The sequence below is a fragment of the Ovis aries genome, chromosome 7, assembly GCF_016772045.2.
Source record: "Ovis aries strain OAR_USU_Benz2616 breed Rambouillet chromosome 7, ARS-UI_Ramb_v3.0, whole genome shotgun sequence".
In the NCBI taxonomy this organism is placed as follows: Eukaryota; Metazoa; Chordata; class Mammalia; order Artiodactyla; family Bovidae; genus Ovis; species Ovis aries.
The window spans coordinates 44,993,945-45,018,222 of record NC_056060.1 but is presented as its reverse complement, the minus strand read 5'-3'; the positions used below and the strand labels follow the sequence as shown (position 1 = coordinate 45,018,222).

General features: G+C 41.2%; 1 protein-coding gene across 1 annotated transcript in view; it reads left to right on the top strand.

Annotated features, from left to right (window-relative positions):
• RAB8B (RAB8B, member RAS oncogene family) overlaps positions 1-24,278 on the top strand; it is a 68,563-nt gene that overhangs the window by 22,578 nt on the left and 21,707 nt on the right. Inside the window, exon 2 of the mRNA XM_060419159.1 lies at positions 22,900-22,960. Within this exon, the coding sequence (XP_060275142.1) occupies positions 22,900-22,960 (61 nt within the window). The remainder of the gene's footprint in view (positions 1-22,899; positions 22,961-24,278) is intronic.

Sequence of the window (24,278 nt, the reverse complement as noted above, 5' to 3'; positions counted from 1 at the left end):
CAGTGAATCAAAGCATCTCAGGTAATGAGGAAGCAGAAGCTCTGGCCTTGTCTTGCTCAAAAAATTGGGCGTGTTACCCAGGAAGCATTTCTGTCATTGGAATTCTCCTTTGTCTCCTTTAAGTCTTCTTCACCCTACTCCTCTCTGTTAACTTTACCCACAACACAAAAACATACATGTACACTTTTTAATGGCTTCTTAAATTTAACAAATATTTTAGTGCTTACAGTATGCTGGGCCCTGAAGTTGTCATTTTTTCCCTTTCTCTCTCTCTTGTTAAGAAGTGAAGCTGGAGTGGCTTTTCCTTATCAGCAAGGGAATTTTAGAAAAGAAAGAAATAGCATGTGACCTTTGGTTGACTTCCAGAAAGTTCTTTAAGCCAGTGTGTTTCATTGTGGATTGCAGCCCATTATTGGGTCATGGAGTCAGTTTAGTGTGTCCAGACCAATCTCTCTTTGTTTTTTTTCTTTGGACGAAGGGGAAGAGACTAGACCAGAACATAAGAATAGAAAATAAAATATATTGTTTGAAAAATATGCAAACAGCTCATACAACTCAACAAAAAAAAAAAAAAAACCATCCAACTGAAAAATGGGTAGAAGACCTAAATAGACACTCCTCCAGAGCAAATATGCAGGTGGCCATTAGACACATGCAAAGATAGTTCAACAGCTCTTCTTAGAGAAATGCAAATCAAAACTGTAATGAGCTATTACCTCACACCAGTCAGAATGGCCATCATCAAAAGTCTACAAGTAACAAGTGCTGGAGAGGATGTGGAGAAAAGGAAGCCCTCCTACATTGTTGGTGGGAATGTAAACTGGCGAAGCCACTATGGAGGAGTGTCTGGAGGTTCCTTAAAACACTAGAAGTAAAGCTATCATATGATCCAGCAATCCTACTCCTGGGTATGTGTGCAGAGAAAAACATGGTTCCAAAGGATACCTGCAACCCGTGTTCACTTACGTAGAATCTAAAATAGGCAAATCAACATGCCTACTAAACAAAACAGACTCACAGATAATAGAGAACAGAGTTGTGGTGCGGGGTAGGGGAGGAAAGGAATGGGAGTTTGAGATTAGCAGAGGCAAACTATTCTATATAGGATGGGATGGGAAAATGACAAGTTCCAGCTGTATAGCACAGCAAAGTATATTCAATAACACGTGACAAACCATAATGGAAAAGAATATATATGTATATGTATAACTAAGATTATGGGATCCGGTCCCATCACTCCATGGCTAATAGATGGGGAAAAAGTAGAAACAGTGGCAGATTTTATTTTCTTGGGCTCCAAAATAACTATGGACGATGACTGAACCCATGAAATTAAAAGATGCTTGCTCCTTGGAAAAAAAGCTATGACAAACTTAGCGTATTAAAAAACAGAGACATCACTTTGCCAACAAAGGTCCGTATAATCAAAGCTATGGTTTTTCCAGTAGTCCTGTATGGATGTGAGAGCTGGACCATAAAGAAGACTCTCAGCACATAAAAATTGATGCTTTCAAATTGTGGTGTTGGAGAAGACCCTTGAGAGTCCCTTGGACAGCAAGGAGGTCAAACCAGTCAATCCTAAAGGAAATCAACCGTGATTACTCATTGGAAGGACTGATGCTGAAGCTGTAATCCTTTGGCCTCCTGATGTGAAGAGCCCACTCATTGGAAAAGACCCTGTTGCTGGGAAAGACTGAGGGCAAGAGGAGAAGGGGGCGACAGAGGATGAGATGGTTGGATGGCATCATCAAATCAATGGACATGAGTCTGAGCAAATGCAGAAGATAGTGAAGGACAGGGAAGCCTGGTGTGCCACCACTGATGGGGTTGCAAAGAGTTGGACATGACTGAGCCACTGAACAACAACAGCAGCAACATGGAGACTGTATTTAATTCAATAAATTATGTTTATGTGTGTGAAAAAAACTAGACTTTTTAACTCTCAGGCTTTTGTTGATGGAAGGCTTCCATTGCTGGTTTGACTTGCCGTGTTTCTGTAAGGTAATAAACCTATTTTGGGTAATAAACCTATAGTCTGTCTCCTTTTTTTTTGTTTTTCTGCTTTTTCTCAAAGAGGGAAGAACAACCATTCTAGTTGTTAGAGCAATGGCAAAAGGTCCCACACAGCAGAGATGTCTACAACATATGGTTTTGTGGTTGTTGCCAAAGTTTTAAGAAAATTATGGTTTCTGAAGGAAGTAAAACTTCCCTATATGAAATATTCAGTTTCCACTCCTCCTCCCAGCCTGGGGTGTTATATTGGTTCTCCTAATATACCTACAGAATTTTTATCTCATTTCATGTATGTTTTTAAAACTCATCTAGATTCCTAAGCCTATCAGGTAACAGAACCTTATATTATAGGTAACAGAACTTTTAATTCAATTCTGTTTCTCTAGAAGAGACTGTATTACTGTCTTGTCTTCATTCTAAAAAGAAAAGACATCTGTTTTATGTATGCTGAGTACTGTGTTTTTGATTTGTTCTTTTCTCAATAATTTATTTTAGTGTTTGTGTGCCTCCCTCCCTCTCTCTCTTTTTTTCCCCTTCTTCCTTCCTCCCTCCCTCCCTCCCTTCCTTCCTTCCTTCCCTCCCTAAAATTATCCAAATATGTAGCTTAATTTGTTAGGCATTAAGATGCATTCCAGTAGGATCGGTTTGGAAATATGTCAACCTGATTGTTTTCAGAAGTAGAAGTGATTAATCAGTGTCAATAAGTAAGTATTGAGTGCCTATGATGTTCTTGGCAAACAGGAGGGAAGGTTACAAAGAGAATAGCTTGTAAAAGATGAAGCTTCACTTCCCTTCATCCCTTTGAACATGTACTGAGCACCTAGTTAATCAGCTGCATACTGTGCCAGATGCTCTGCCTAAATTGAATCGGGAAGGCAAAACCTATCATATGAAGCAACAAGAATAATTAAATGGTATTCTAAATTTGGTAGAAATTTAGGATCGAGAGTGAGCAGAGTTGACCCAGATATCTGAAGGACAGAGGAAGTGGAGTTACTGGGCTACTTAAGTCACTGTCAGGATTCCAAGGGGAAGGATAGAGAATGTTCCAGATGGCAGGGGACTCCTGGAAAGACAGGGAATATCAGAGGGCAACATGAGGGAAGCATTTCTGAGGGTATGTACTGCGGCACTGTGAAAAGTAGGGTTAGATTGCTATGAAAAGTAGGGTTAGATATATTAGGTGAGGCCATGTATTTTAAGGTGGGTAATTGTAGAGACTCAGAAGCTAAAAAGGCACTCCACATCCTGAGGTGCTTACCATCTACTCTGGGAGAAGGGATTATAAATAACTAACCAGAAAGTCCTGTGAGTACCACGATGGAGGCTGGTACCATGGTGGAGGTAGTATAAGCAAAAACCTTGGAGTCACCGTGTCAGTGGCTACCCTTGAGCTATATTGGTACTGCTCCAGCTTAGAGCTTGGCAGCGTCGCTGACTCAGTGACAGACTTCCTTTTGGAAGCCTAGCTCCTGACTTGCTAGCATATTTCACCCTTAAGTTCACCAGGTCTTCCTTTCCCAAACTGCCCCCAGTTGATTCTGAAGCTGCAAGACAGTAATAGCAAGGTGTGTACTGAGGTGTGTTCATTACTGAGATATTCCTGCAAGATAGTAATAGCCAGGTCTGTACATCTCCAGCTGGAGATCCTGAATGTGCTTCTCCTTCAGGGCCAGGGTGTGGTTGGGGTTCTGTCCAGGGACTTGCCCTCTGCCCCAGGCTCCCACATTAATGGTGGAGATGTTTTCTTTAAAGCAACTGTTGAAAATATTCACATATTTTACGTTTGAGTCTCCATTTATCTGACTTTTCTGTCTGCTTATTTATTTACCTGCTTGATGTTGTTTATGGAGGTTTCAGTCAGCTTTTGCTGATACACAGCCCCCAAATCTTAGTGGTTTACAACAGTAACACACATTTAATTCTTGCAGCTAAAGGTTGATCATATCCTTGGTCAGTTTTCTGTCAAATCCATTTCTTCTGACTCTTTTCCTGCCCAGGCTCCTGGATCAGCTGGCTTTAAACTGAGTTCAACCAGTTAGAGACATTGGAGGGAGATTGGAGGAGAAGAGAAGGGGAGAAACAAGGTATTTCTCCTCCCTTTTGGCCCCAGGTGGCTTCTTCAGCAGACTGTGTCTCTGGGGCTCCAGCTCCCATTGGACAGGGGCGCAGTGGTTCCACGCTTTTATCAGGTCTAGGCCTTCAGCTCCAGTAACTGTCTCCTTTTGTCTCTCTGGCTTGGGAGTGGTAATGGTTCCCTGCTGTTGTAGCAGAAAGGTTGACTTTTATCATACACTCTTTGCTGTACTTCGTTGCTTAGTCGTGTCTGACTCTTTGCGACCGCATGGACTGAGGCCGCCAGGGTCCTCTGTCTATGGGGATTCTCCAGGCAAAAATACTGGTGTGGGTTGCCATGCCCTCCTCCAGGGGATCTTCCCAACCCAGGGGTCGAACCCAGGTCTCCCGCATTGCAGGTGGGTCCTTTACTGTCTGAGCCACCAGGGAAGCCCCTCTTTGGTGCTCAGCAATTTCATGGCTTGTATAACCAATTCCCTGTATTAAATTCCTCCAGTGTAAATAAGTGGTTTCTCTTTCCTGATTAGATCTTAACTGATGCATTGTTTCAAAAAAGGAGTATTTCTTTTGTCTTTATCTTGTTGTTTTTTTTCTATAGTGCAGCCCAGAATTAGATATCAACCCATTTTATTATCCCACAAAATATCTCCTAATAAAGCAATGTAATGTGAAAAGAACACTAGGTTTGGAACCTAACTGAAGTCCCAGAACAGTCTATCAGCTGGTCATATTTTAATTTTTTGTGATCATTTGTAGTTATTTCCAACATAGTTTCTTTCTCATTATAAACTTAGAATTGGAAGATGCACCTACAGTTATAAAGTTGTATAAAGCAGTCATCTCATGTTGGAAGAAATTTATGTGCATTTAAAGAGTATTCTCTCAATGGCCAGGAAATACACTTGACCACTGATGATACCCTAGGTATCCTAGATTTTTTGGTTCTTCCTAGCTTTCCTTTGGAACCAAAAGCATGTTCCCTGGGGCAGCATGAGTTATCACAATTCCTGTCTTGCAGGCTGACCCGAGATGGATTTCCATCGTAAGAGCAAAAGTTGCCTCTTGCCCCTTCTCCTTGAACACCCCTTATTTTGGGCCTTGCCTGAGGAGAGAGGTTTGCTTTGATTCAAAACAGACTTGGTGTGTTGGAGTCTTTCCAGTTTGAAAGATTCCAAGATGATCAGATCTGTTTCATAATTAGTCTAGAATAAGAATTCTTTATGGAATGGCTATACCAAACATACTGAGAGGGCTCACAGAACTAACAGTATTCAGGTAGACCCAGAGTGGACCCATCCTCCTTTTGTGATCTAGACCTAGAGCTAGGTTCAGCTTTCAGTGCTCTTTCAGAAAGTGCTTCTTCCCAGATCCTTTGTAATCTGAATTCTTAGTGGATAGCCAAGTGAAGCGAGCTAGGCAGGCACAGATAACATCCCTCCTTTGCTCTTCCTAGCCTGTTGTCTTGGACAAGTTACTCCTTTGAGCCTCAGGTTCTCTGAGAGTGAAATGGGGGATAATAATGGCTATTTCTTGTGGTTATACCTGCAACATAGTAGGTACACAGTAAATGGTAGCTCCTTAATATCATTTCATCAGTAGCAGACAAAAGAGTTGAGTAAGATTCTACAGATGAGCTCCAGAGGGTATCTGAGCCTTTTAGTCTTTGCTCATATAACTTAAAAATGATAGTTTTCATTTGAATTTTTAATTTTAAATTAATTTTTTAATTGGAGTATAACTGATTTACAATGTTTGTGTTAGTTTCTAGCAAATATTGTTTTTGATATTACCATTCTTTGTAAATGTGATGTTTGCTCATTTTGATTTTTAGCTGGTCATCACAGCTCTTGGTCATCACAGCTCTTAGAGTTCAGAGAAACTATCACACTTGACCAAGACTTTCGCTTATATATTGGAGTGCTGGAGGGTAGAATGAGTCCTTTTTTTTTTTAAGACTGTTTTAAATCTTAAGCCAAATCGGTTTCTAAACAACAGTGAAAAATTGCTATTACCATTTTTGCCGTTTGTGATAGACAAATGCCACTTGTTTTCTCTGAGCCTTTGGGGAGATAATTATACACTTGCTTATGGAAAAGATAGAATTAAAGCAGGCAGTTTCATATCATAGGAAGTCATGTTTTCTGTTGGTTCATCATCTGCTGTTAGTTCATGCTTCTGAAGAACAAACCTTAGAGTATTATCTTTAACAAAAGATGTAAGTATGACATGGGATTTTCACATTATGAGATTTGGGGGCCTATTAGCCTGAGAGCTCCCTGAAGCCTGTAACTTTTCATCTTTGTATTCCTTAGCACATAGCATCTTGTCAGGCTCAGGACTTCGTGTCAGATGAATACTGAAATTTGTCTTTTCATTAGTAAACTGGATTTTCATTCATGTGACTTACATCTGCCTAAGCTCAGCTTCCTTGTATCTGTCGCATGTGGTTGAGCACTGTTTTAGCAGTGTCTTTTATGTAGACAAAATGAAGCAGTCTCAGTCAGTTTTCTGTTTTATAATTTGAGTCATGGATTATGCTCACAGACAGGCTGAGGAGCCAGTTGCAAAGTCAGAAAGAGGGCCATGTCTGCCACTTTTCTGTGCTCAATATATCAAATTTTTCAAACATGGACTGCAGCATTGAGGCCTGCAGAGGCTTATTTGAAGTTGATTCGGTATCCATTTTTTCTGAGTGCACAACTTTTTTCTGTCACTTTCAAAAATTCATTCGAAGAACACCAGTCCAATGGGTGTGATCTCTTCTGTTCCCAGAATGGCCAGTGACATTTTTCTTCACCCTCCTTGTTCTGCTGATAGACTATTTGGGGTTAAAAATACACAGTCATTGTGTATCACGTTTCTTAACTTCTTTGCATCACTGTTGTATGCATTTCCTGACCTAATGACTGCGCTGTCCAAACCGGGTGCACTGATACCATGACCACCAGATGTGGAAATCCTGCTCCGGGCTTGCCCGAGAACATCACTGAAATGACAGTGTGTCTATAAAACGATCACATGCCTGGAGAGTTCTGCTTTTGTTTTTCACTTTAGTAACTGAGGGTTACAGTTAGGGTGTTGCCAGTGTACTTTTTGGATCAGTCAGAAACTGGGTAGATGAGTTTTAACATTTTAAAATGCCACCTTTTCAATTGCAGAGGTCAAATTTTCAACTTGATGATCAGGTTTGTTTTACACAGTTTTTTCTCAGCTGTTTATATGTGGCAACACTTGGGCTGGATCCACCCCTCCACACCCAAGAACCTGAAATTATCTATCCTCTGTACCCCCGAGTTTACTTTTAAAATAATCTGTATATACCTGCTGTTTGTTTTTTTCTAAACCACATTGTAATATGGAACCTTGAATAGAAAGATGAGTTAAAAATACACAAAGCAAATTACTCATCAGGGCCACTCGTGCCCTTTGTGCCATGTGGGGATATCGTGAGCCTCGGCTAAGCAACTTTTCAAGTTCAGCGAGCTCCCTTTATTAAAGCTTGCACTGTTGCCCTCTTCTGTTTTACAGCTGATTGGATTAATTGAATAAGATTAATAAATTATAGTATGGCAAACTCAGAATTATCCTGTTAATTAAGGACAGGGATAGCAAGGAAAAATGCCTTTCCTCCTGGGTGTGTCCTGCCGATGCCCCCAGGATGCATCATGTGAAAGCAAGCCCACATTTCTTTATCCCTTTTTTTTGGTCTTCCCACACATTTTCTTGCAGGTAACAGCAAATGAACTGAATCTGAGGAATTAGAAAAGGGACACATTTGTCTAGGCTGTTTTGTAGATAATGGTTGCAGTCTTCAGTTCAAGACTCTTTTCAGGAGTGTATGAAATTGGTTATTTGGTGTGCCTTTTTACACTTTTCCCAGCGTGGAAACAGTATTATATTCAAGGGTAAGATTTTGTAGGAGCAGTCCGCCAAAGCTTCTTTTTTTTTTTTTTTTAAAGTATGTATTATTTGGCTGCACTGGGTCTTCATTGAGGTATGCAGGCTCCTTAATACTGGCATCTGGGATCTATTTTCCTGACCAGGGATTGAACCCAGGCCCCCTGCATTGGGAGTTCAGGGTCTTAGCCACTGGACCATCAGGGACATCCCCCCAAAAAACTTCTTTAATCCAGAATTTGAAGTTTAGTTTTAGTGACTACTATTTCATCTCTAGGATTTGTAACATTTTCTTCAAAATTGCTTAATGTAAAGAAATGCGGGAATATGTGAACATTTTAAGTTCATAAATTTGAAAATCACCTCACAGTAATGTACTTACCCTAACATTACTGCTTTACTGTTTTACATGTTGCTTCCCATATGTACATATGTTTTCTACATATTTACAAACATGATACCTTTTATATTTTGCTGCTTTTTATCAAATTAGAACATAAATACTTTCTAAGTTTCTGTGTATTCTTGATAATGATCAAGGATTGCTTTTAATAGACTGAAAATGCTCTTTCACGGTGAGAAAGAAGCAAAACTTTCAGTGACTTCTCCAGCATTGGAAATAGGGGAGGAGCTGTCGGTGGGGAGGCAGGGCTGGGGGCGGCAAGCGGATGCCCTTTTCAAGGAAGTGTCTGTCTGTAGCTGCCTAAGAGAGAATGTAACTCTTGGTCACTCACTCCTGGTGTTCTTCTGTGGGAAATAGTGTTCTGCTCCATTCTCAAGAAGACTTGAAAATGAGCTGTTTGCATTTTATATACCTGTTGGTTGGGGCAACTGCCTGATTGTGTGGTCAGTTATGTGAGACTCTTTCTGACCCTATGGACTTTAGACCACCAGGCTCCTCTGTCCATAGAATTGTCCAGCAAGAGTACTGGAGTGGGTTGCCATTTCCTTCTCCAGGGGATCTTCCCGACCCAGCGGTCGAACCCATATCTCCTCTGTCTCCTGCATTGGCATGTGGATTCTTTTACCACTGAGTCACTGGGAAGCCCAAACGGCCTAATAATTACTTGTTTAAAGAACATATTTGTAACTTTGCAACACTTGCCTGAGAAGGACAGGTGTTAACAGACATTCTGTGATCCTTAACATACTTCACTAGGATTTGGAAAGAGCTGTCTATTTTTGAACAAAATGGGTAGAAAGAAATTTCAGGTAAGTAATTCTCCTATCCAAGGTGGAGGACCAGTTGGAGGAAACTGTGGAGGTAGTTTCTTGCTCTAATGCCTGAGGCCTTAGTTATTGGCCATGGGGGTAGGGGACCTTGAATGGGGTTTTCCACTTTGAAGTTGGTTTTATAAAAACACGCTGATTCCCAGAAAGCTGGAAATCTACTCCCAATCCACCTTACATAACTTTCTGCACACACAGCCTAAAATCTCACTACTGGGGAGTCAGATTTTAAGGCAAAGAAAGTGGGTTTCTTTTAAAATACAGATAAACCTGAAAAGATCTATCTGTTAAATAGATTTTTTTTATCAGTTTTCAAAAACTATTTTATGTGGTGCTGGATGAATCTCCCAACCATTAAAGTATAGGATGACTTTAAATATATATGTATTTGGCTGCACTGGATCTTAGCTGCAGCACACGGGATCTCTAGTTGCAGCATGTGGGATCTAGTTCCCCCACCAGGAATCTAACCTGGCCCCCCTGCATTGAGAGCATGGAGTCTTAGCCACCAGACCATCAGGGAAGCCTCTAGGATGGCTTAAAAATGATCTCTTGTCAGTACTGTGTAGGTCTCCTCCCCACTGAACCCCTCCAAAACACAGGGCTTTAGAAGTAGAAAGAATGATTGAATGTGAATTCGCTATAGCCTATTTTTGTAACCCACTCATTTTATGCTTTGAATCTAGGTATTACTCATTCTTTGTGTATTTGAAGTTTAAAGTGGCAATTAGCCAGGGGACAGGGGAGAAAATAAAATATGACATGCTGCATCATTGGTCCAGACCACATCCATAAGTTAGAGAAGAGCTTGGATTTACCAACCAGTTGTAACATTGTTTTCTGTTTTAAAAATCAAACCAAGGAAGTAGTAGGCAACATAATCCTTTATCACCTTATAAAGTTACAAAAATGTCTCAAGTATTTAGAGGTGGTTGGCTATATATATATATATATATATATATATATATATATGAGATGTGCATAATAGGCAGGTGGAAGTATTTACTATATACATGAAAGTTACAGGGTGTTGTCAACTTTGAACTTTTGTATCATAGGGAAGTATGTTTATAAATCAGGCCGATAAAATCATCTGAAAAAGGTTTTCATTTTTGATTAGGAGAACTATATTCTGTTTGTGCCATTTGTGTGGATTTTTGTCTCATCCTTTTGCTTGCATATACCCCATCTGTTTTTTAATCCTACTCATTAGCAATAGCTTATTATAATTATCCATCTGCCACCCTGACTGCAGAGAGCTGTTAGTGCTGCTTTATTTTACTCTTCTTTTGTGGCATCTATGTTGGTTTTGATCAAGAAAAGGCGTTTTGCTAACTAGATTCAGAGCAGTGTGAGTTTGCAGCTATGTTTGTTTATTTTGTAATTTCTGATCACTTTCCTTTATCTAGAGAAAAATCAGTGGGAAAAGAGGATGGGAGGGGTGAGGTGGGTACTGCAGGAGATAGTATAAGACTTGAGATGATTGTTCTCTTCAGCCTCCAGTAATCTGGTATAGACCCTTACCTGTTCCCCGTTAAAAGCTGATTTATGTTAACTGGATGAAGAAATTTTTACATTTTGTACCAATATAAGCTGAAACCTTAAGAGATTTGGAAATTTTCCTGAAAATACTCAATAATAAAATTGTAGCTGGACTTCCCTAGTAGCGCAGTGGGTAAGAATCCTCCTGCCAATCCAGGGGACACAGGTTCATTCCCTGGTCTGAGAAGATTCCACATGCCACAGAATAACTAAAGCCATGTGCCACAACTACTGAGCCTCCGCTCTGGAGCCCACAAACCACAACTCTTGAGCCTGTGTGCTGCAACCACTGGAGCCCGTGGGCCCAGAGCCTTAGAGCCTGTGCTCCACAATAAGAGAAGCCTCTATGATGAGAAACCCACACCCCCACGTGCTGCAACTATTCCAGGCAAGAGTACTGGAGTGGGTTGCTATTGCCTTCTCCAATAGAAAAGCCCAGGCAGCAACAAAACCCAGTGCAGTAAAAAAAAAAAAAAAAAAGATTGTAGCTAAGGTTTATTTCAGCCCTAGTTGCTGACTAGTATAGTACATTATAACAATCTTTTTTTTTTTTTTTTGGTTTTCCTCTTTTAAGAACTCATTCTTTTCTCAAAAGGAAAATATACATTTTGTTTTTAGTTAGTTACACCATGTAATGTTGTTACTTAGTTGTTTTTTTTTTTTTTATAGCTTTTATTTACCTCCAAATGAATGGAAAATGTGATACATGTCAAAGCTTGGAAAAATTTAAAGGATCAGTTTTGCTACATTTTTGGTGCAACATCATTGGAATGTAGTTGTAATTTTTTCCAGTGGTAATTCCAGTGATTTGGCAATGTGGTTTTCCCATAGCATTAATATGTAGAATCTGAGATTTTTTATCTTCATCTTTTGAATAACCACAGTATTCCCTTCACCCTTAAATGAAGCAGACCTGACCCTGAGTTGTCAAAGTACCAAGAAATTCCCGGGTTGGGACTCTAGTGGATGCCGTTAGAAAGGTACACCATCAGAAACAATGGATAGAGCAGAGGAGATGCAACTGTTTTCATTGGGGAGCAGTTTGGTTTGGTTTTGGGGGTGATCATTAGTTAATAATGGGAAAAAGGAACTCTTAGAGGCATTCTAAACTTTTCTAACTACAAGGAATTCTGATTCGTAGGTTTTTTGTGAAAAGAGATTTTATTGAAGGGAAAACATCTGTTCATTGAAAGCCTTTAAAATCCACATTTTGACAACTTCAAGCACATTGCTATTTCCAGATTGAGTAACACAAAACACATTTCCTTTCGAAAGTGCACAGTTTGCAAAAGAGACTTGTGCATTCTTTGGCCATTCTCAAATGGTGAGTTGAATGCTGGATGATCACTGCTGGCTCCTTAATCAGATTTAAACATGCTCAGTCCTTCCTAGGTGCTTCTGCATACTTCATATGAGTTGTTTTAGCTGTGTTATTACATCTTGTTTGCCAGTTGTTTTTCTTTCTTGACGTTTTGGCTGTTCTAGCATTAAAAAACTTAAATTTGTAATTCAGTTATATTAGAATCCCAAAGACGGCGGAGCCTGGCAGGCTGCTGTCTGTGGGGTCGCACAGAGTCGGACACGACTGAAGCGACTTAGCAGCAGCAGCAGCAGTTATCGTTTGGTATTGTGGTGATTTATTATTCTGACTTTTCATTGCCCAAAGATATTTTAAAGGTTAATTGTATCTTTATATTTTAATCTATAAAGCCCTTTGAGATTCTCAAATACAGAGATCCCTTAAAACTATTCTTAAATGTTCTGTTTTTGTATCTGTCATGCATATATTTATGGCTTAAAGAAAAATAAGTAAATTCTTCCTAATAGCTAGAATTAGTTTACGAATTTGTCATCTTTTGTTGGTGTGATTAGATTTTATGGGTTCAGCTGTCTTATGAAGATTGCCAAGAATTGGATTTAATTCAGTAACAAGTAGGAAATTCCAAAACAGTATAAAGATGTGCAGTTTTTTCAGCAGGAAATGGTGATAAGTGTCAGTGTTGATTTCCACCATAAATGAGGTTTCATTTGCCACTTCTTATTCACCAAGTAGAAGAACCAAAGAAATCTGAAAACGTCTAGTCCGCCTTCTTTTTTAGTATATCAGGTGTTCTTTCCTCTAAGGGCAAAGTATGTTCACAGACCTCTTGTTAGTCCACCTTAAAAGAAAAAAATCCCCCTTTTCCAGTGTTGGATTTAACAAAACTTACATCTTTTGCTGCCAGTGATCATTTCAAACTGTTGTCACACTGTCTTCTAAATTTACTTTTAGTGTGTTTTTCGTCTTGAACTTTAGATTTTCTAATTTTCAAATAAGAAAACAGATAGTAAATTTGAGTACAAATGAATAAGACAAAAAATAGTTCTAAATATATGCAACAAGGTTGGCACTTGGTGGAAATATGGCTTTTATGAACTTATAGAACGTGCTTCTTAAAAAGAACAATACCTTGATCTCCTCTCTTTCAATCTAAGTAACATTCTTAACTTTATTTCTACCTTTACCCATTTTTTTCCTAAGTCCTTCCTTTATTTTGGAAAAAAAATATTTTAAAGCTTCAATCTATGACTCATATTTTTTCCTATTTCATTAATCTGTTCTTCTAATTAGAGCGTTAGCTAATTATCCTGAAATTAGCTGCTCTAAAATTTAATTATTCTCCATTTTATTATTCTCCACAGAAAAAGCACAAGCAAAATATGGTTGTCAAGGTTTCAAAACTGGCAGGATCTATCTACACTGTATCTTTATCATTAATAATAAAGCTCTTGAGTGAGGAAATGAATGTAACATTTCTTTAAAGTGAATTTCAATATTTGAGAAAATTTTTTTTTCTATTTCTGGAATATCTCTCTGAAATGTAAATAGACAAACCACACAACTCATATTCAGATCCCCTGGAATCATAGATGTTTGTTGTTCCCAAATGTACTTTTGAAACAAAGTACATTTTTTCTCTTTAATTATAAAAGTGCAGTGTTAAACTTCTGCTTCTTAAAGTCGGTCAAAGGGGATAGACGGTCCGTGTTTTTTCTCCCTCGGTGTGCACAGCACTGGGATAAGCCCAGCATTGAAAGCATGCATTGCTCTCATTCACTGAAAGGCTAAACATCCCAGAAATCTGTCTGTTTGTTTTTCATGGCTCCCTCGACTGCAGCCAAATTGGACTTTTAGAGGAACCTCAGTGGGAACCACTTATCTAAAGCCTCAGCTGAAGGAAGGTCCCTTCTGTTTCTCAACTCCTTATTTTTCTCGGCCAGGCAACAGACTTGCCTAAGTGACCTGACATAGAAGAGTTATGTGTGTTGTAAACTCCAGCAGCCACAGAGCAAAAATGCATCCAGTCACAGCTTAGGCCGAAGGTCAAGACAGTGCCCTGGGCCCAGAGAGTGAGTTCTGAAGGCCAGGAAAAGTCCTTTTGTACCGTTTCCCACACTCCAGCAAGGGTATCCTTTCGCCCATTCACAAGCCCAGCAACCACCCTGTTCTCTTGAAACAGAGAAGGTAGCGTTATTATATCTGTTGGCTGACTAATTTGACTTCAGTGAAAGAGAATTTTGTCGATCTGTCTTCTCTCCACGTTAAGTCGTATCTAACTCGCAGAATGAAAGGAGGCCCAAGACTGCTCATTCTGAGCTTCCTTTCCCTCTGAGGCTGTTAACTGTGGACTTGAGCCAAGGTCAGAGCGTCCATCCCTTTCTTTTGCTGGTCACGCCCTCCCTCAGCTGCCTCCAAGTCCACCACTGGTTTCTGAGAACTGTCTGCTTCATAAGCAGTGCCTTAGGCAAGTCCTTGGTCCATATCCCTGAGTAAAGCCTCACTGTAGCTTCTGCCAGCTTTTGCCCCTGTGGGTCACCCTGAACAGTGAAAACATCTTAGGTGCACTCCACCTTCTCCTTAGAGGTGCAGGGCAGAACCCCACCCCCACCCCACTCACCTCCCCTCTCCCCGGCAAAGCCTCTTCCCGGTCCAGTTAGAGATGGCAAATCAGGGCTCCTTTGTTCCTCTCCCACAGTGCCTCTCCCAGCAGTGGCCACTCGTGTGCTCCTCCCCTGTCCTTGGCCCAAATGGAAGCTCCTTCCTCTCCAGGCAGGGAGGAAGTGCCCTGAGCCCCCACTGGAGTCTGCGTGGGCAGCACAGCTTTCTTTTGGCTACATTGGGGCTTTGCTGCGGCACCTGGGCTCTTTGTTGCACTGCGAGGACTTCTCTGGTTGTGGCTCTGGGGCTTAGTTGCTCCGAGGCTTGTGGTATCTTAGTTCCCTGACCAGGAATTGAACCTGGGTCACCTGCATTGGAAGGTTCTTAACCAGGGACCGCTAGGGAAGTCCCTCCCCGCTCACTTTCTGATCTTGATCCAGTCTTGCTGTCACTCCATAACTTGTCACCAAGGGCTTAGTCATCTGATGCGAAGAACTGACTCCTTAGACAAGATCCTGATGCTGGGAAAGATTGAAGGCTGGAGGAGAATGGGACAATAGAGGATGCGATGGTTGGATGGCATCGCTGACTTGATGGACATGAGTTTGTGCAAGTTCTGGGAATTGGTGATGGACAGGGAAGCCTGGTGTGCTGCAGTCCATGGGGTTGCAGAGAGTCGGACACGACTGAGTGACTGAACTGAAAGGCTTAGTCTGTTGAACTGAGCACCAAGTCCCTCTTTGTATAGAACACGTTGGGGAAGGGGTGGTGCCAGCTTTTCCCGGGATTAAATCTTCTCAGGTGCCTTTCATCTCTAAAATTTGGTTTGATTTTTCTCCTTCCATGAATGAACGTATGCCTCCCTATGTCATTACCCCAGTAACTAATCGTTGCTTATTTAGGCACACAAAAGTATACCTAATATAAAACAGCTCCCCATCCATGTACTGCCACTCATGTTTAGAAATTTTGAGTTGAAGTAGAGCTGAAGTCCCCAGGAACCCCTCCCTGGTCTTCTGCTTCTCTCCAGAGAGAGCAAACAGCCATCCGGATTCTGTTGATAATCCTTCTTGTGCATTTTTAAAATGCTTGAATTACACATGGATAGATGTATTGATATAAATGATACCTTCTGTTGTTTTGGATATTACTGAAATTTTACAGAAGTGGTTGGATTGTGTGTGCGTGTTTGTGGTTGCTCTGTTCACTTGACTTTGTTTTGAGCTTCACTCATGTGGCTCTTGTTCACTGTTCCCTAGTATTTCCTTGTGTTCCAGGTGTTCTTGGCCTTGTATACCAGGGCATTTCCACTGTTGCTAGTACTTTGCTATGATCCTTAGAGAGGAAGCCTCTTCAGGGAAACATGGAATTCTTGTACGCACCTCTTTAGGAAGTCGTGATCTTTATTTATTTGTTTAAGTCCTGATCTTTAAATGTCAGAATTCAATTTTAAGCCCGTTCTGAATTGGCTCTTGTGAACTGCCAGTAAGTTGCCGCATCGCCTGGGCTGCAGGCTTCCTCGGCACAGAGGGAGGACTGGACTAAACCACCACTAGCTACTGCCCAGGCCTTGAATTCTCTGATTCCTTTCCTTCTTCCCTCCAGGCCTGCTTGTGTTGCATCATATGTATCAGCGATGAGCAACTATTTATCATGAGAATCAGTTCAGAAGAGATGAAAACCTATTAGTGTGAGTGTGTATGCATGTATTTAAATTCAGAATCAAAAATGGTTTTGAGTCCCTTCTAATGTTTTCTTACAGTGTTTCTTACAATTTAGATTTCCTGTTTTATTGACTAGATGAATATTAATGAGAAAACTGGCGCTTCTTTAAAGTCATCAAAAAATTAATGTCAGGGCATGTTCAAGCAAGGATGGAGTCTTCTCTTGAGCATTGATGTTGGCTGTGCTGCCGGCCGGGTAGGCTGCGTGCAGGCTGGTGGCTCATGGATTGCTCATGAGGTGGGATGACTCAGGATTGTCATTTTGAACATGATTTATTATATGCTGCCAAAAAATGATGCTTTCTAAAAGGCTATTGAAATACAGAGGGCTTTTTGACCCTAAATGTCATCTCTCCAGAAGCTATGTTTTTTGAGATTATGTAGTTCCTTTAAAAGGAAAAAAAAAGTTGCTCTCTTACTGCCAAGATGAGTTTTGGTTCTTGCTGCTGGCAGTAATGACCACCTCCTCCTCTGCAGTCTCTGCTCCTCTGGGGCCAGAGCATAAGCCAGGTCTTTGGAGCTATGGACTCGGGGACTCTCCTAGCAGTGAAGATCATGGTTTAGCCCAGAGAGGTTGTGGCAGCTACTTGGGCTGCTTGTTGTCCTTATTTTCCTTCATGTTTTCTTTCTTGTTCGTGGCTGAACAGTAGGAGAAATTATCTTCAGAGGAGTACTGTAGTTATCATGAAATTTAATAGCATTCGCACCAGGGTAGTAGTGATAGCTGTTAGGATTTATCTGTTTCATGTAGCTATGAATATTAAATTTTATTAAATAAACTTGCATTATTCTAACAGATATTATGACTGATTCAACAGCTTTCCCTTCTCTCCTATTTTTAGCAGCCCTGGAGATCAGGGGCAGTGACCCAGCTCCAGGGATGGGCCTGGATTCATCTAAATTTAGGGCTGGGTTTAGATTAATCCAATCTTGGTTTGCCCATGATTGGATAATAACTGCCCATGGCAGTGATTAGTTCAGGAGCTTAGCCTTGAAGCTCAGGCCCCCAGAACAGGCCATCCCCATGGTTATAAATCCAGAAATGAGCCATGAAAGGAAGGTCGTTGGAGGCTGTGGGGAAACATTTCTCACTTTTAAAAGAGAGGCACAGGAAGATCACCGCTTTTCTTTCCAGTTTTGCTGTTGTAGTCAGGAACTACTGTCGGTCAAAGGATGAAATTGATTCTCCCAAGAGGACAGAGCCAGAGGAGGTGCAGAGAAATGAACTGGAACTACTGGACTGAGCCGTCCCTGAACCCCCACTCACCACTGGACTTATCATATGAGTCAACAAATTACCTGAAGCCAGTTTGACTTGGGGTTTCTGTTATTTGCAACAGAAAGCATCCTCACTGATATAATTATATTATTATTCTTATGACTGGCTGTTCTTTTAATCCTGGAGTAGCCTCAGGAAGTTGCCTTTCCTTTAAAGCCACTGTTAATACACTATATGTTCCACTGATACTGTCAAAGCTAATGGTAATGTAGAGATCTTCATTTTCTTAGTGTCATAATTTCTTAGCATCCTTATTATTGTCGCTAGAGTATGCTAACAAAACTTTAAACTTCTGAGGTTTTCTTAGCTCTCTCCACACTTAGAACCTTTACTTAGTTGTGTGTGTATGGGCGCTACGTCGCTTCAGTCACGTCTGACTCTTTGCAACCGTATAGACTGTAGCCCACCAGGCTCCTCTGTCCATGGGATTCTCCAGCCAGGAGTACCAGAGTGGGTTTCCATGCCCTCCTCCAGGGGATCTTCCTGACCCAGGGATCAAGCCTGTGTCTCTTAATGGCTCCTGCACTGACAGGCAGATTCTTCACCACTGATGCCCCCGGGAAGCCCTACCTAATTATGTAGAGGTGTTTAACTTCTCATTTAGTACCTATGGTCTACATGTTTCTGTAGAGGGTGGAGCCCGTACTTGATGTGAGAACAATTCAGAGTAGTTTATTAAACCCAGTAACACAGTGCTGAGCTGCTGTGTAAAGGCCAGGCCTGGCGGTAGGGATGGTCATGGGCTGAGTGGAGACCAGAGGCGGGAAGGAGGGGCAGGAACACAGGGTAGAGTGGCATCTTCAGAGAAGGCTGCCAAGCGCAGTGGCCATGCACGTGCCGAGGGGAGGAGGTGCGGGCCCAGTGAGAGGAATAGAAGTTGGAGTTGGAGAGAGGCTGCGAGTGTGGCGGTGCTTCCGGTGGGAAAGGCTGGATTGCCAGGCCGAGGAAGTTGGATCCCTGGCTTCTTGAATAGGGAGGTGACATTTCCACAGGGCTTGTTGAAAGCTCTTCTCACAGTGGCATGCAGGAAAATTAGACCAGGGAGAAATGTTGGCATGGTGCCCTGGGAAGCTATTACCACAATCCATGAAGAAGGTGACAAGAGCTGCCAGATAATAACATCTGAGTGTGGAATATCTTACATCTATGTGAAATTTCAGAGTTCCTACAGCATTATCAAACATATTATCTAGTTTCTCTAATGAGACCCTCTCTGCCGTTTTTTATGGATGGGAACCAGGAGGTTCAGAGCAGGTAAGCAGCCTCCTAGAAGTTGTTGATGCCAGAACCCAACCTGCAGTCTAGGTCTTTGGACTTCCTGGGCCGCTACTTTCCAATTGTAATACACATCGGTATTTCCCATTTCTATGAAGTTCAAGTTGTGATAATTTGACTGCTCTAAAGCAGAGGTCCCCAAGCTCCAAGATGTAATGCCTGATCTGAGGAATAAAGAGCATGATAAATGTAATGCACTTGAATCATCTCGAAACCATCCCCCACCCGCCTGCCCCCATTCTGTGGAAAAATTGTCTTTCGTGAAATTGGTCCCTGGTGCCAAAAAGATTGGGGACCACTACTCTCACACTGTTTGTCTGCCAACTGGCTCCTGACAGCAGCATCAGCCAAAGCTAAATACCAGCATCAGCCAAAGCTAAATACCAGTTCACAACTCTTATAAAACATGAAAAGTTCTGAAAAGTAAACAGTTGGCTAAGTGTCACAGACAATAGTAGAACCTCCTCAAATAACAGAAAGGTAATCCTTCTAACAAATACAGGAAACAAAAGGCTAGGTCAGTAGAAAGCTTTCTTAATGTTTCACATGAATGGAGAGTAACTGAGATTTAGGGGAGCCTCAGAATGGTTTTGTTAAATGAAGGTAGAAAAGTTGCCCATGACTTCCAACTACAGGTAACAACAGCCTTGAAAGTCAAGGAGTTATATCTTAATAAAACAGAATAAAGAAAAGTATTCACATTTTGATAGACATCATCCTTTATTTTTTAAAATGTGAACAAACTATTTAAGATGGAATGTTGGATGACTTTAGTCTTCCAGTTAAGTAGGTTGTTTTCCGGAGTTACAGTAGGTATTTTGAAAGTCAGGAATTTTTCTTCTTTTTTTTTTACTGTGATTAAAAAAAAAAAAAACACATAAAATATAGTTAACCAACTTAACCCTTTTTTTCAGTGAGGGGTTCAGCAGTATTGTCTATTCACATTGTTGTGAAACAGATCTTTTTCATCTTGCAAATCTGAAACTTGATGCCCATGAAACAACTCTCCTTTCCCCCCTGCTCCCTTCAGCCTTTTGTTGTTTCTATAAATTTGAGAAATTATGAATTTTTAAAAAATGTTAGAAACATTTGTTGATTGCCTACCAGGTGTTGGGCGTTGTTCTTGATGCAAGGACCAAAAAGAGATGAAGGCTGGAGAGAATCCCTAGAGGGTCTTTGTTACACTGGGTTTGGAGAGATATAAAAAGATAAATCACAAAAATCAGTGTGTGTTAAGTCTTAAATGAATGATAATCACAGTGAATTCTGTGTGATGCTAACAAGAACATGCTGTGTTGCTCAGTTTTACTTCAGCGACTGCAGACCCTGCAGTACTGAGGTAACTTAGAGGAGGAATGTGGGTCAGATAACCTGGGCATGTTGGGTATGAGAGTGTATTTGTTAATATTACCTGGTTATTAGTGAGGGGACAGAATGAGAAGCTGTTCTGCTAGATTAGCTTGGGTGTGATTGCCACCTATTTCAAGATTCGCAAGCATACCTAGAAAGGTTCCCTGGGGGAAAGCTGCCACATAGAGAAGAACGGGCAAATCCACTTGGTTTATGCCTTTGCCTTATGTGAAGCTGGAGCTGGCAAGCAGCCTTTTTGGGTGTTCTCAGTGCTAATATGCAGAAATAATGTAGTAATGTAGCCCTTGAAGACTTTTATACCTCTAAATAGCTGCATTTGATGTTTAAGTCGCTTTAGAGCAGCAGTCCCCAACCTTTTTGGTATCAGGGACCAATTCTCTGGGAGAATTTTTCTACAGACCAGGGGTTGGGGAGATGGTTTCTGGATGATTCACGTGCATTTACATTTATTGTGCACTTTATTTCTAATCTAATGCTGCCACTGATCTGACAGGAGGTACTGGTCTATGGCCTGGAGGTTGGGGACCCCTGCTTTCAGAAAATGCATAGTTGACATGTTTTCTTGAAATGTCTTGGAAACCACTTTAAGGGGTTCTGTAGAGAATGTCATGGCTTCCCTGGTAGCTCACCTGGGAAAGAATCTGCCTGTAATGCAGGAGACCTCGGTTCGATTCCTGGGTTGGGAAGATCGCCTGGAGAGGGGATAGGCTACCCACTCCAGTAGTCATGGGCTTCCCTGGGGGCTCAGTCGGTAAAGAAACCTCCTGCAATATGGGAGACCTGGGTTCGATCCTTGGGTTGGGAAGATGCCCTGGAGGAAGACATGGCAACCCACTCCAGTATTCTTGCCTGGAGAAGACCCATGGACAGAGGAGCCTGGCGGGCTGCAGTCCATGGGGTTGCAGAGTCAGATGGGACTGAGCAACTAAGCACAGCACAGCACAGAGAATGTGAAGGAGTAGAAACGTCTGAAACAAAAGCTGAGTGGCCAGATGACGGGGATTTAGTAAAATGCAGCTGAGCTGTGTTCACTCACTGGTCCCTTCAGAAAGAGCAGCAGCCTGTTTGTGATAAATCATAGGGGATGCTGATATTTGTCAGGGACTTTGTGGTTCTTTGTATTTGAAATTGCTGAGTAGATTTTGAGCTACTGTAGTGAAGGGATAGGGATTCCCTAATAGTTCAGTTGGTAACAATCTGCCTGCAATGCAGAAGACCCCAGTTCAATCCCTAGGTCAGGAAAATCTGCTGGAGAAGGAAGGGCTAGGCTACCCACTCCAGTATTCTTGGGCTTCCCTTGTGACTCAGCTGGTAAAGAATCCACCTGCAATGTGGGAGACCTGGGTTTGATCACTGGGTTGGGAAGATCCCCTGGAGAAGGGAAAGGCTACCCACTCTGGTATTCTGGCCTGGGGAATTCCATGGACTGTATAGTCCGTGGGGTCACAAAGAGTTGGACACAACTGAGCAACTTTCACTTTCAGTGGGGGGATAAATAGGTGAGGGAAGAGTAAAGTGTTTGAATGCTGGAACGGCAAATGACTGTCACAGTGCTACCTGTGAGGCCTGTTGATGCCTTATTAACCTTGGCTTCCAGGTTAAAATCACCTGGGGAACATTTAAAATTAGCAGTGTGGGGACTTCCCTAGTGGTCCAGTAGGTAAGACTGCTCTCCCAATGCAGGGGGTCCAGGTTCGATTCCTGGTCAGGGAACTAGATCCAACATTGCATACCACAACTAAGATCCAGCACAGCCAAAATAAATAAATATTAAAGTAAAAATAAACATGGGTGTACCTGTAGCTGATTCTTGCTGATGTATGACAGAAAACCACAAAATTCTGTAAAGCAATTGTCCTGCAGTTAAAAAATTAAAAATAAAATAAAAAATAAAATTACTAATGTGCAGATCCCACCCTTGAACAGTTAAGTCAGAATCTCAAAGTTTGGAGAAAAGAGCAGGTCTAACCATTATTTTTATTAAGTTCTTCAGGTAATTCTAAAGTGCGGCCAGGTCTAAAAGCCCCTTTAGCTATTTACATTTATTAACGTGTATGTAAAATGCTTGCTAACTGTATAAAATAAATCTACAGACTTTCCTATTTCTGCCTTCAAATAGATGGGTTTTGTTTTGTTCATTCTTCCTTAGCCAGTTGCAGATTCTAAAGGAATAAATGGAAGGAGGAGGAAGAAAACAGAAAGAGGTCTCATGGCTTTGAGAAGGGGCATGAGGGTTGGGTAGGCAGCTTTGTTTATTGCATTTCAGGAAGTAGAAAATACGGCATGGTCTCAATCTATCTTTACGTAACTTTGAGGGAAGTGATCCATTTGTGTCGAAATAAGGAGGCATATAATACTTTGCATTTAACATGTGTGGGAATTCTTTGCAGAGTAATTAGCATTCCTTTCTTTAGCCTGTATTCAGGGGACACATACCGTTCACACCCTCTCTCTGTTCACATTTTCCAGTGCGTTGGAGAGCTTTTTTTCAATAGAAATCTTTGTCCTTTTCCCAATAAGACTTGAATTATATTTGAAGACATTGAGCATGTCTTTCTTTCTTTTTCTGGCAGGCATTGATTTTAAAATCAGAACGATAGAACTAGATGGAAAGAAAATTAAGCTTCAGATATGGTAAGTAAAAAAAAATATATATATATATCATTTCTACTTTAGTCAGGTACTGAAGCAGGAATGAGAAGGTGAATTGTGGTAAATTAGAGGTATCCTTGGGTAGCTAAAACATCTTTTCTTTATCAGAACCAAGGGGAGATGGGTAAGTATTCAAAGATGTCTCCACCAAGAGTGGGATAGTAAGGATGGTATCACTAACTCTCACTGCCAGGAGAGATCTGAGAACTCATTCTTCCAAAATGCTAATTTTAGAGGGGAGGAAACTAAATTCTAAAGTATGTCAGTGACTTTTTCCCTGCGGTTGTTGTAGCTGTGAAATCAGATAAGGCAAAGGAGTCAAGTGGTAAGAACCCCAAACAAAGTGCCAGTCTGGAGTCAGCCTCTATACTAAGAACTGGGAGCTCTTTGCTTCTCTTCTCAGGGCCTTCTTGTCCTCATTTGTAAATGGGTTTGTCAGACTGATGACATCTGAGTTCCCTTCCGGCTCTGATATTTCCTCATTTATTTGCCTATTTCTTCTCCTTCAGTTTAAAATGGGGAACCCTGCACTGGAGAATAGGGAGGAAAAAGGCAGGCCTCTCATCTCTCATGTAATATGCAAGGCAAAGGTCTCCTTATGATCAGTCAACTCCAAATGGTTTAATTCCTGAAGAATCTGTCAAACTACAATGAATAAATATGGTTCCTCCAGATTGCCTGGTTGAATATTTCTGGCTTGAACTCACACTCTTAGATTTTTTTTTTTTTGAACCTCCTATAAGCTGATCTAAGTTCTTTTAGTGTGAGGCCTTCCATGGAGCCACATAGGTTTGCAGCCTTAAGGAAGGGTTTTGATGATGTTTACTGACCTGATGTGTGACGACGACAGCAGGAAACGAAGCTTAGACGTTTAGAACATCATAGACTCAGAAGGAAGCAGGTCAAAATAGTCAAGTAATACATATACATCAGCTTTTTCCCTGGGCTGTTTTTCTCCTTTGAATTTCAGAACCAGGATAGAACTAGAGCATTATATTGAAATCCACCACTTTTCTTTTACAGGAAACTGGGACGTAGAGTGGTTAAGTCCATCTGAGGGCGTGTGTCTGGGTTAGTGATAGAACTGGGACAACTACCCCAGTATCCCAGAACCTTACATCAGCTTCACGTATTAACCCCATATAGAGGTTCCCACTATATTTCATTGCAAGACATTTTGAAGGTTACCACATGCTGCTCTTTTCATCTGTCGCTATGTAATAAGAAGTCAAGTATTGTAAAGGTTAAAAAAATTATTTTAAGGGAAAAGCAAAGAGAATGTCTGACTCTGTGCAGTACA